Source organism: Phaseolus vulgaris, chromosome 5 (genome assembly GCF_000499845.2).
Source record: "Phaseolus vulgaris cultivar G19833 chromosome 5, P. vulgaris v2.0, whole genome shotgun sequence".
Classification (NCBI taxonomy): Eukaryota; Viridiplantae; Streptophyta; class Magnoliopsida; order Fabales; family Fabaceae; genus Phaseolus; species Phaseolus vulgaris.
Window position 1 is genome coordinate 28,787,154 of NC_023755.2, and position 12,358 is coordinate 28,799,511.

Sequence of the window (12,358 nt, forward strand, 5' to 3'; positions counted from 1 at the left end):
GGCAAGAGAAAAGCACACAAGCAATTTATATTGATTCACTCTTATCCTAATAGCTATATCCAGTCCCCAAAAACCACTGGGTATATACTATGCAATTAAAATCCAGATTACAAACACACCACCAAAGAAGTGACCTTGAACACCTCAAGTCACACACTTCCTTTTGCACACAATCACCACAGAAATCAGAACACCCTCTGATTCTGCACTTATAAATAGTATTCAGAAATACAAAGAGATACAGAAAGGATTACACCTGATGAGGTTCAAATCAAAAGATTACAACAATGTTATTTCACTTCTTTGAGAAAACCCAAAAGCTTGAATGCAAATCTTAAACTCAAATATGTTTTCACACTTTCACAAATGTCTAAATTGTTATCTCTTTTTTAGGAGCGTATAACAAACAACCTTTTTAAATACTCCAAATGTTTCTTAAAAACATTTAAAGCATGAGCCTATTCAGTTAGAAAACATTTAAAGCTGATTTGCAAACTTAACAAAAATTCTGTTATGGGTTTTTCAAAAAAACAATCGGTTGAATTTTTGAAACAACCGATTGAATTGGTTTGACAACAAAGTCAACCAAGTCAAACGGCTTCAGAGCCTTTTCAAAAACCACTAAGTGTCAAACAACCGACTGAAACGATAAAACAACTGGTTGTTTTTTCACTTCTTTATAAAACAATATTTTTCAAAAAGGTTTTGATTCCAAACAGTTTTAGATTCAAACAAAGAGTGGATTACACATAAATCTACCCAGAACCCACCCACACAAGCAGCAACTTCAGCCTTCCATCAAACACCATGGATTTAGAGACATCAAAGCTTCAAGATCATTCTTGATCAACAATATGCACCACTTTTTTTTTTTATTAACAAAGAACAGTATGCACCATAAGTTTCTAATATAATGTATTGTTTTGTAAATAAAGTTGTTTTCGTATTTGAACTCAAATATGATTTATTTATATTCATTTACTATTCTTGAGGACAAACAAGATTTTAGGTTGGGGGAGTTTGGGTCCAACAAGAATGTTTGGAAGCCTCCTCATATTTTTTTGGTCCAACATGTGAAGATATAGATAAAACGATGTTTTAAAAGTAGAAGATAAAACATTATGAGAAAGAAAATGTTTTATGGGATATTTGAAACTCACAAACAACATTTGTAGTTTGAAAATCAACAAGGTACGTTGGTGGTCTTTTCTTGTTAGTGGATCGTCTAAGAGGGGTGACTAAAGTCTTATAAGAGGTATTAGCCTCCACATTATCATCACATTGTTTAGGTTGCAAAACAAAAAAATCATAGTTTTGCTCATAATTTTGGGGAATGGGTAAAGATAAATTATTGGTACTCTTATGTACAACAATTTTCAATTGATATAAAAATTGATTTTCATAAAAGATTACATGTCTTGATACCTCAACTCTATGACTTTTAAGATTAAGAAAAGATAACCTTTAGTATGTGATTGGAAGCCAAGAAAAACACCATGGACAATATGACTGTCAAGTTTTTCTCTATTTGCAGTAATAATATTAAATTAAAATAGCATAAACAACCAAAAACACGTAAAATGGAAATATCACATAGCTTGTTGTAAAAAATTTCATATGGAGAAACATTATTAAGTAGAGGAGTATGAATACAATTTATTAACAAAGTGGCATGTTGAGTAGCAAAATTTCTTAAAAGAAAGGGTAGATTGGCTTGGAAAAGTAAAGCACAAGTAACATTTAAGAGGTGTTGATGTTTTCTTTTAACGATTTCATTTTGTTCAGGTGTTTCAACACATGTAGTTTGATGTATGATGCCCTTGGACAAAAGGTAAATTTTCATAGCAAACTTAGCTTTGTTATCAATCTGAATGGTTTGAAAAATTGTTTTAAAATGATTTTCAATGTATGTAACAAAATTAATAATATGATTTCTAAGTTCAGATTTAGCATGCATAGGAAAAAGCCAGGTAAACTAAGAATAATCCGAATAATCCTCTACAACAGTTAGGAAAAATTTATGACCATGCATAGAAGGCACAAGACAAGGTTCCCAAACATCCATGTGAAGCAATTCAAAAACATTGTCTGTGTGCGTATTACTCAATAAAATGTAATTTTATTTGTTTAGCACGATGACTAGTGTCACAAACATAAGGTTTTTCAGCAAAAGTTGTTCTCACCAGTTGACCTTGATTGGATTGAATGGGTGAGCTCCGCTTCTGATCTGTTTCCAATCGGCACTCGGAGATGTTGTTCCACTGGGACAAAGGGGGCTCTACCTGTTGATCACACTCCGACGATCAAGTCAGTGAGAGCATTAAACTATAAGTATATCACTGTAACACTTAGAAAAAGAAACATACCTTTACCCAGGGTCTTAAACATCTTTTATAGACATTCTTTCAACAACTTTCACAAGTGAGAATATAATCTCAACATTCAAAATATAATCTTCAACACAATATAATTCAACATAATTCAAAAGTAACAATATTCGGTTAACGTGTATCTATTATTTTTCGGGTACAAACATTCCTAACCACTTTGACCTGTATTTATTAATATGCTTCAACTAATTCAGTTATTCCTCTTGTTGTTTTTAATTATCTTTTCCACATATACCGAACAAAATATTTGGGCTACCCACCAACGAGTTTTGGGCCCATACCTAGCCCAGATCGAGCTAAGCGTGACTTATACTACTGGGTTGACCATTTCTAAGTACGTGGGTCGAGTTGACTTATAGTACAAAAATATAAGGATAATGAGACCTAATCTTAATTACATCTAAAAGATGTCCCATTCTATAGCACCATAGACTCATGTTCTTATCAATATAATTGTAAGTAGAAGGAACTATTTAGGCAATACAATTGTAAGTAAAAGCAACTATTTGAACAGTGGATTTGTGAAAAGCATAAGAATTGAAAATATATAAGCTAGCATTTATATAAACTAGATCAATCTTCTCGTTGGTTTGAATGCATGTATCATGCCATTTTTAGAAGAAAAAATCAATTTGTAGTAAAGTATTGAGACAATTTTAATCTAAAGTAGTTGATAGTTACAATCTTGATTGCTAATTAGATATCAATTTAAAATCTAGTTTATAAATTTTATTAATAATAAAAACTAATTTAGATACCAATAATTTTTTTTTAGTCTCTAAAATAATATTTAATTTAATCAATATAGTGACTAATTATTTTTTATTTTTAAAACTAATTTTTTTAATGATTTTCTGTATAATTAATATAGTTACATCAACTATATTAGTTTACAATATTTGTTTATAATATTAAAACCTTTGTTCGTAATATTTATTTATAGTTTTAAAAGCTGTGAAAATCTATAATTTTGTCCAATTATATAATTTATAACTTTGAAATAAACTATCGTAATTATTTAATTGTTGTCTTACAAGTATAATTATGTAAAACATTATATGAATATGTATATATGATTGATGTTAATTTTTAGTTAAATAATACAAGTTTAATTTTTATACATTAATAGCATGAATAATATTTATATTATCATTTAAATATAAAAAAAAATGATGCATATGATTTTTATGACAAATATATATGTAACTTATATGAATAAATCTCCCTTCCCTTTCATATTCAAGTAAATTAATGACATTCAGACAAAGAGACTCGTCCTTCCTTTATCTTATCATTTTCCCTTCTCTTTATGTCCTAATCGAGAAAATACTCCTAAGTTTCTAGGAACTTCTGGGAAGGAAAAAAAGTTTTACCTGTCAAATAAAGTTCATGATTTAAAAATAATAAACATATAACAAGAGAGAGAGAGAAAATTGGGGAGAATTAGGTCAAATATAAAATTAGAGGAAGAAAAAAAAGTGAGTTTGTTAAAGATTTAAATAAATATCATTAAAATTAATTATTATATTTGAGATACTATGTTGTTTTAAATTTGGAGTTATATCATGATTTAATTTTTAAAAGATATCTCAAAAGATTAAGGAAGGAAGATGTATTTAGTATGTCATTGATTTCGACTCATAAGTAATTTGTGATTATTCAGCATATCAAAACAAGTCCTCAATTGTTGTCTAAGGGAAATGAGGGTTCGTCTTTGGAACCACATTTCCATTCTTACAAACGATGTGAATGTTTTGATCTCAAATTCGTTGAGATAATGTCATTAGGGTTAATCATCGCATATGGGTATTGTCTAGTTTGAAGTTTGGAACTTCGTCACTGTTATGTCCTTAAAAGGCACCTCAGAGGGTTGAGAGAAAAAGGTGTATTTAGTTTAGTTTAGTGAGACTATTGCATTTTGAACCACTTTTCCATTCCCATAGACATCAATATTCGGACCTCAAATGTATTGAGATAACATCATTATGATCAATTATTACATTTGAGGTATTGTCTGCTTTAGAGTTTGGAACTCCATCACGATTTTGTCTTGCAAAAATGGTAAGCAGAGAAAATTTATTGGTTTTATGATCACTAAACAAGTTATAGTACAACTTGAAGATATATTATAGTTAATTCAAATTGCTGTAATCAAATTATGTATTTTTTTCCTTAGCTTGGTTTTTGTCCCTAAGGTGGGTTTTGCCGAGCAAGGTTTTAATGAGTCACATTCTTTAATAAAATATCATTTTCAGATCAATTCTTGTCAAGATGTTTGAAAATAAATTACTATCATTATAATTTAAAGCCGTTTGAAAATAAACAATCATCACATTAGATCACAATAATATGAGTCGTTTAAAAATAAGCGACCATCATCATAATCAAAAGTTGTTTGAAATAAGCAATCATCACAACAGATCATACTACAAAGTTTTTTGGAAATAAATGGCCATCATCATAATTCGATGTTGTTTGAAAATAAATAACCATCACATTAGATCATAGTACAAATTTATTTGAAAATAAACTACCATCATCATAATCCAAAGTAATTTGAAAAGTAAAATACGAAGTCATTTATAAATAAGAAACCATCATCATAATTCAAAGTTGCTTGAAAATAAACAACCATGACATTGGATCATAATACATTTTTTTTAAAAATAAGCGACTATCAAAATAATTTGAAGTTATTTGAAAATAAATGACCAACACATCGAAACAAATTAGTACAAAGTCACAACAACTTGATGCCTACAATTCATTTAAAAATAAGTGATCATCCCATCCTATGAATATTTAAAAACACCATTGATCAAAGTAATTCGATGGATATTTAAAAAACTTAGTTGTTGAATATGAATGTGTTGACCTAATTCGGCAAGTGTGCCGAATCAGAAGTAATAATTTGTCTTAAAAGGCGGATACTGATCCCACAAGGAACAATTCTCTTAAAATCTTAATGTGTAACATTCACTAGATATTGAAATGGGTGCAGTAAATTGATTCAAGGTATATGATCATTGTTTAAATAAAGTTTACTTGTAATTTGAATAAAAATAAAGTAAATGATTATGAAAAGTTGATTGATTCAATTGGGATTGAAGTTAATCTTTCTTACTCGTTTGTATTTTGGTAAATAAAAACATACAACATTCTTACTTAATTGATATAGATGCAACAAAAACAATCATTCATATTGATTCCTCACATGAAATTATTAAGATCATCTCCTAAACATTGATTCATAAACTATTTAGCAAAAGTTCTTATCATTAAGAAAAAATGTTATAAAGCATTTGATATGTAATAATTTATTTCTAGGATTAAAACACATCAAGTATTTTCATTTAGGTCAAATCATCATAAATACTATCCAGTCAATTGCAAATATCTAAATCAAGAATAAAAATTCAAGCTTTAAGCATAAAATGAAAATTACAATATTAAATAAGAGCGAAATGTTATAGATAAGTATCACCTTAATATATAAGAGTTTGAAATGATTACATTCAATCCCAGAGGAAAAGAATTAGTCATTCATGGTAGCCATTACATGCACCAAAAGATGGTGGAAAGCAAAATAAGAAGATTCAAGACTTTTCTCCTTAACAGACTGCCTCCTAGGTTTCCTTCCTTTCCTTTCTCTATGTATTACGCCCTTATTTAACCTAATTGGACTTGAGTTAAGTGATATTTATTCATAATATATTCATTTGCTTCATCTCTCCTTAAATTCTTGAAAATAACATAAAATTTGGAATAAATAATTCTATTAAACTCATAACTTCAAAATATATTATTAAATTATAAATTTTCAAATTAGGGTTGACTCATAGCTTAATCAACAATTAAAAGCAATATAATGAAACTTCAATATATAAATTTTTGCAAAATAACAATATCAAAATGCAATTATAAATTTTTGCATGAAATTTCATTAAATAATGAAACTTATCAAAATGCAAATTGAAAAGGATGTCATGCTTAAATATAAAGCAATTCAAATATTTCAAACACTTCACACGAAACAATGACACTCAAAGGTCATGTCTTAGATGACATAAAAAAACTGAAACGTCAATTGTAAAAAGATGAAATGTCTCGAAGGGGTAGAAAATCTCTCATTAATACACATTGAAAAATACATCATTATGGGACATGTCATACCAATTAGAAAAGCATAACAAAATTAGCCTCTTGAGAGTCGCAAAGATCAACCTGGTTGTAAAAATAAAACCTCAAAACTAGTTACTTAAAATTGAACATTAAAACTTTCATCCCTCAAATCAACTTTAAAACTTTCATCCCTCAAATCAGTACACCTGCACCTCATCCATGGATTTCGAGTTTGGGAACTCATGTGCATATTCGTCTATGAGATATATGGAGATGTATCAACATAATAATATAAAATCAAATAAGATTAGGTGACCCCATATATAACTAAGATATGTATATTATAATTGATTTAATTTCAAATATTTAGTGATCACTCATATTTTTTATTTATTTTAAATATCCTTTCAATCATTTTGGCTTGGACTCAGGATCCTACAAATACATATTAATCCTATAAGGATTACTCACTCAATTCTTTTATTCATTTTTATACTTATATTGTATAATTTTGATGACTCTTCAGAAAATTTTCTACAGGTGGATCTCTCAACTTCATCAGCAATTCGACGCTCAACCCTCATAGATATAAACTCAACTTCATAAAAATATCACTCTTTTTTTTCATCCTGAGAGAATCTCATTTTCTTATTGAAAATGTACACTCTAAAATTGAAGCTTAATGTGGAGGCAAAGTTTTTTTTTCTTCGGAAAATGGATTAATGGTAAATTAATTTTTTGAAAAAAATAATTTGGGAAAGAAATCTTAAAACAATTAAAGTGGTGACCAGAAGAATCTTTCTACAAAATATTTCAGTATCAAGATTTTTTTAAAATTATAAAATGAAAATAAATTATCATACATAATAGTTTGAAATTGAATGATAAAAATAAATATATCTTTTTCTAATATTTATAGGGTAATATTATAATTTTAAGGAATTAAGTTGGAAGTTTTGTCAAACAAAATGGTTGTGCTTGGTTTGGAATTTTATATTAACTAGATCTAATCAAAATCAAATAAAAAAATCGAACCAATCTAAATCAATGAAAATTGATTGGTTGGAATTTTATTTTCTGTTAAATTTAATCTAATCTCAATTGCTTATGATGGCATGTATGGTGATGGGTGAAGGGTGTTGAGAGATGGTCATGACTATTAATGATGGGAAGCTCAAAGAAGAGTTGGTTTGAGATTTAGGTGCAGTGTTTAGGTGATAGTGATTTAGGTAGATACAAGTATAATAATGCATTCTCTCAGTTATTTTTTTTTTATCATAGTTTCATTTTAATAAAAAGAATTGTGTACAGACAATATAAATAATTTTACATAATTATTCAATCACAAATCACCATTGTTATAATTTTCAAGATGATTCTCCAAATATTTGTGGGAGAATAACAGTGAACCATCATTTTGAATTGATATCTAAAAAAGCAACACCAAAATTTTCTAATAAAGTGTATTATTATTAAGAAAAGATTGGTGTTTCTCCACACAATGAAGAAGCTAAAACATATTAAAAAGTAAATTTTAAATTTAATTTAACTTAATTAGAAAAAAATAGTCATTTATATATTATGAAATTATGGTTCAATAGGTACTTGATAATGGGTGTCCTCAAATTCAACAAATTTTTGTTAAGATATATTCTAAATAACTCTGATAAAAGAAATGAGTTAAATTCATTTTTTTAATAATTCAATTTTATAATAATATTAAAAAGTAAACTTTAAATCTAACTTAATTTTATAAATTTGACTAGCATATATTTTAAGATTTTCATCCACTCATAAAATGTTTTTTTTTTAATCAACGTGATATCTTTAACAAAATGTCAAACCAAATCAACAAAACAAGTTATTTTGAGTTATTAGTTGAATTGGATGTTTAAAAATTAAGAATAATAATGTTAGATCTCCATAGTAATATAATTTTTCCGGAGTGGTGAAATATTTTCACATTGAAATAAGATAAGTAATGTGAGCTTTCCTAGAATTTTTATACATAAAAAAGCAAGATGCCTATAAGCAAAGTATAAACCGATGCACGTTCTTACATTGAAGATGAAAGATTCAAAGAAATAACTCCTAACAAGGAAAGAGAACTTATGCTTTGCTCCAGAATCAAAGTAACCCAAAGAGGCAGAGAATAAGAAAAAGTTTGAAAAGCTTCACTGCCACATTTTGTAAAGTTTACATGCATCTGATGCCTACAAAAACCATGATGTTGGTCCAGTTTATTGCATCCCTCTATCTCCAACATTTGCTTTGCAATACCCACTTGCCTCTTCTCAACTCAATGGCTACCATCATTTTAAGGTCAAATGAAGTGCCTCATGCCTTGGTCTTGTTCTGTGTCTTGTTCTCTGTCTTGCTGATGCTGCCCAACTGTGGTGCCTATGAATTTTTAGTTGGAGGCCAAAAGGGTTGGAGTCTCCCAAGTGACTCCAGTTCCAACCCTTATAATCAATGGGCACAAAAGAGCAGATTTCAAATAGGAGACTCCCTTGGTAAGTTTTTATTCAAACTTAAGTCACCAACCTTATGCATGTCTTCTTCATTGCTTTTAACTTTAATCCAAGGCAGGGGAAACAAGTGGGACTCTTTAACAAAGTCTAAATCAAATGGCATTTTTTAAAGTAGGATCTGTGGAATTAGTTAGATTTGTTATAAGATATACATATAGGATTTTTTACCAATTTGATGAATTTTTTTTTCTTAATTATTAAAATAAATAAAATTTTAAAAAATTATTAAAATGGATAAATCATATCATAAGAATACAACATTTAAAATCTAATTGTACTGAATTCAGTTCAAATAAAATAAAGTTGTCACATCTTGACATGACTTCATATTAGTACAATTTACTCATTTTAGTAATTATTTTAAAATTTTACCTATTTTATTAAAAGGTAAAATTTTATCAAATTTATAAAAAATTCATATATAATTAATTTAATAATATACAATTTATTCTAATCATATATAATTTATTCTCAATAACTCTTGTCATATATAATTTATTCTAATCATATATTATTGATTTAATAATAATGAGAGAAAATAGTTTATTATATCTTAGTATAAAGGGTGTTTAATTAGTAACACAATTTTTTTTTTTGACATAAATTAGTAACACTACCTTATTAACACATACTTTAGCATTGCTTAAAGTTTATTGAAAGCTACAATTTAAGAGACTTGTTAAATATGAGATGAGACCAACCAAAATTTATGATTTTCAATAAATTTCTTTCTCCCTATATTTGCTATGATAAAAAAAAGCTGTACTTGTACCTTGTGTGGAAGTTTAGAAAACTTTCAAACCACAGTGCTACACTAATCAGAAGGATCGAAACATTGTGTTGTACATATCCCTTTCCAACAACACTAAAATGTTAAAACTTTGTAACAAGAAAGATGACACAATCAATCATTTCAATTAAAGAATCTGAAGTAGTTGGTTATTGAGAAGAGTGGAGTTATATTTGAACTTACAAACATGCCAATTGCAGTGTTCAATTACCCTTCTGGAAAAGACTCAGTGATTGAAGTAAGTAGCCAAGACTATGGCAGTTGCAATACTGATGCATACAGTGAAAAATTCTCAGACGGTCACACAGTGATCAAGCTCAACCAATCAGGGCATCACTACTTCATCAGTGGAAACAAAAACAACTGTCTCAAAAATGAGAAACTGGAGGTGATTGTGCTGGCTGACAGGAACAACAAAAACACACACACCAACCAATCAACTCCTTCACCTTCTCCCTCTCAATTTACAACAGAATCATTAGCTCCATCCCCAGCACCTTCTCAGCAACAGGTTCCATCTCCAGTGGCAGCACCTCCTCAGCAAGAGGCTGCTTCTCCACCATCTCCACCCTCAAACCAAACTCCAGCTCCAGCTCCAGCTCCTGTCAGTGATCACCCTTCTCCTCCTTCTCCTCCTCACAATACTGCTTCCTCAGTCCGGGTCAGTTTTGCTGGTTCTGTTGGAGCATTATTCATGGCCTCAGTTCTGGTTTTTTCTTTCTAAGTGGGGTGTATGATGTTGTATGAGTGGTTGATTATCATTTTTTAGTTTTGCTCTTTTTCTTCCACAATTTTTTTTTGTTTTTTATGGATTTCTATACTTTGAGTTCAGTATTATTAAACTGGACTTTGGTTCAAAGTTGGAATGCTATCTGATATTTGTTTGTGAAAATTTGAGAAATAATCTGACAAAAAATGTACCCTTTTGTGTGCTTCTTATTTGATGATTGCAAAAGTATTCTATATGTATACCTGTTGATCTTGAAATAAAGTAAAACAACTTTTAATTGTAATAAAGTCACAAAATATGGTAGATTAACGTAATTAATATCATAGATTAACGTGATTAGTCTATATATCTTATGGAAATATTTATTTTGGAATTTTAAGGGAACTCCACTTGTACATTTCACTTATTCTCACTCCTTTTAAGTTAAAAAACGTTTATAAGCTACATTTCTCCATTTTAATATATACCTTTGGATTTTTAAATGGATCCTAAAAACATAACACATCTTTAGATTTTTATCAATAATTTATTTATTAAGTTATAATTATTTTATTTTAAATAAATAAAGTATAAAAGTTAAGAGACTTATTTATACTATTATTTTGTAAAAACAAAAACTGAAAAATAAAAAAATTACCTAGATTAAACTTTATTTAAAATAATAAAAAAAAATATTTTATTACGGTAAAAAAATTAGAGTAAATTACAATGTTACTATAGATTTTTTTTTTTCAAATTAGACTTACACCTTTCTACATTTTTTAAGAGTTAGAGTGATTTCTTTTAAAAACTTAAAGGCCAACATAATGACAATATTATTAGCACAAATAACACATATTACACCGATTTTATGAGATATATTATACCGATTTTATTATCGATGTAAATCTTATCGATGTAAAATATCAATCACATATTGCATAGATTGTAAAAACTGATGTAAAAATACCAAAATTTGACTAAAATATAATTCAAAAAAATAGCATCTAGAAGGGACATATTACACTGGTTATGACCCAAAACCGGTGTAATATATTACAATTTTTACATGGGTTATTCACATAATCGATGTAATATGTCACATTTTTTTAAAACAAATATTAAAATGTGATTTTTCCCAACTTCTAATTGTTAAATCAAACCACGATACCAGCCAGATCAATTTCTATATTCAGAAATATAAAAACATGCAATTGAAACTAATCAAAATAGTATAATTAAAACTAATGAAAATATACATATATGTAGAAAGTTACAAATCATGACATGTTTTGATTCCTAATTTGTATAAAATATTTGGACCATTCTTGACAGATTTGTTCAAGAGTTTATATGTTCAGTGGCTCAATTTCTGCAAAAAAAACTGAGAAATGTAATAGTATATTAGTGTTCATAATAACAAATATGAATTTATAATAAGAAGTTAGAGTATTTAAAATCTTATAATACCTATTCCCAAGAGTCTATAATATCCACACAGGCTATGGTCCACATCCAATGCATTACATAATAACCACATTCAAAGCTTCCTTGTTGCTTATTGCACTATTGTGAAATATAAGTAACAATTAATTTAAATGAACAACTAAAAAAATAAAACTTAATAGTTCCAATGAATAGGTAAATGTACTAGGATAAATCTAATGTATAGTTTGTGATGATGAAGTGGATTTACCACCTAAGACACTGCATATATTAATTGCATTAAAAATAAAAAAAAATAAGTAGTAATTGACAATAAATTATATAATTTACAATAAAATTAATAAAAAATACCTTTGTACTACGATCTTCA

General features: G+C 28.2%; 1 protein-coding gene across 1 annotated transcript; it reads left to right on the forward strand.

Annotated features, from left to right (window-relative positions):
• Positions 1-8,746: 8,746 nt before the first annotated feature.
• Positions 8,747-10,772, forward strand: LOC137835374 (early nodulin-like protein 9). The gene is made up of 2 exons (XM_068643855.1): positions 8,747-9,025; positions 10,034-10,772. Exons 1-2 carry the CDS (start codon positions 8,815-8,817, stop codon positions 10,555-10,557), a joined length of 735 nt encoding a protein of 244 aa, XP_068499956.1. The 5' UTR covers positions 8,747-8,814; the 3' UTR covers positions 10,558-10,772.
• The last annotated feature ends 1,586 nt before the right edge of the window (positions 10,773-12,358 follow it).

What these genes read in the sequence shown, in the direction of transcription:
- LOC137835374 (XM_068643855.1), top strand. Translation starts at nt 8,815, where the DNA reads ATGGCTACCATCATTTTAAGGTCAAATGAAGTGCCTCATGCCTTGGTC. An exon ending in TCAAATAGGAGACTCCCTTG is followed by an intron (nt 9,026 to 10,033) that starts GTAAGTTTTTAT and finishes TGCCAATTGCAG; the next exon opens with TGTTCAATTACCCTTCTGGA.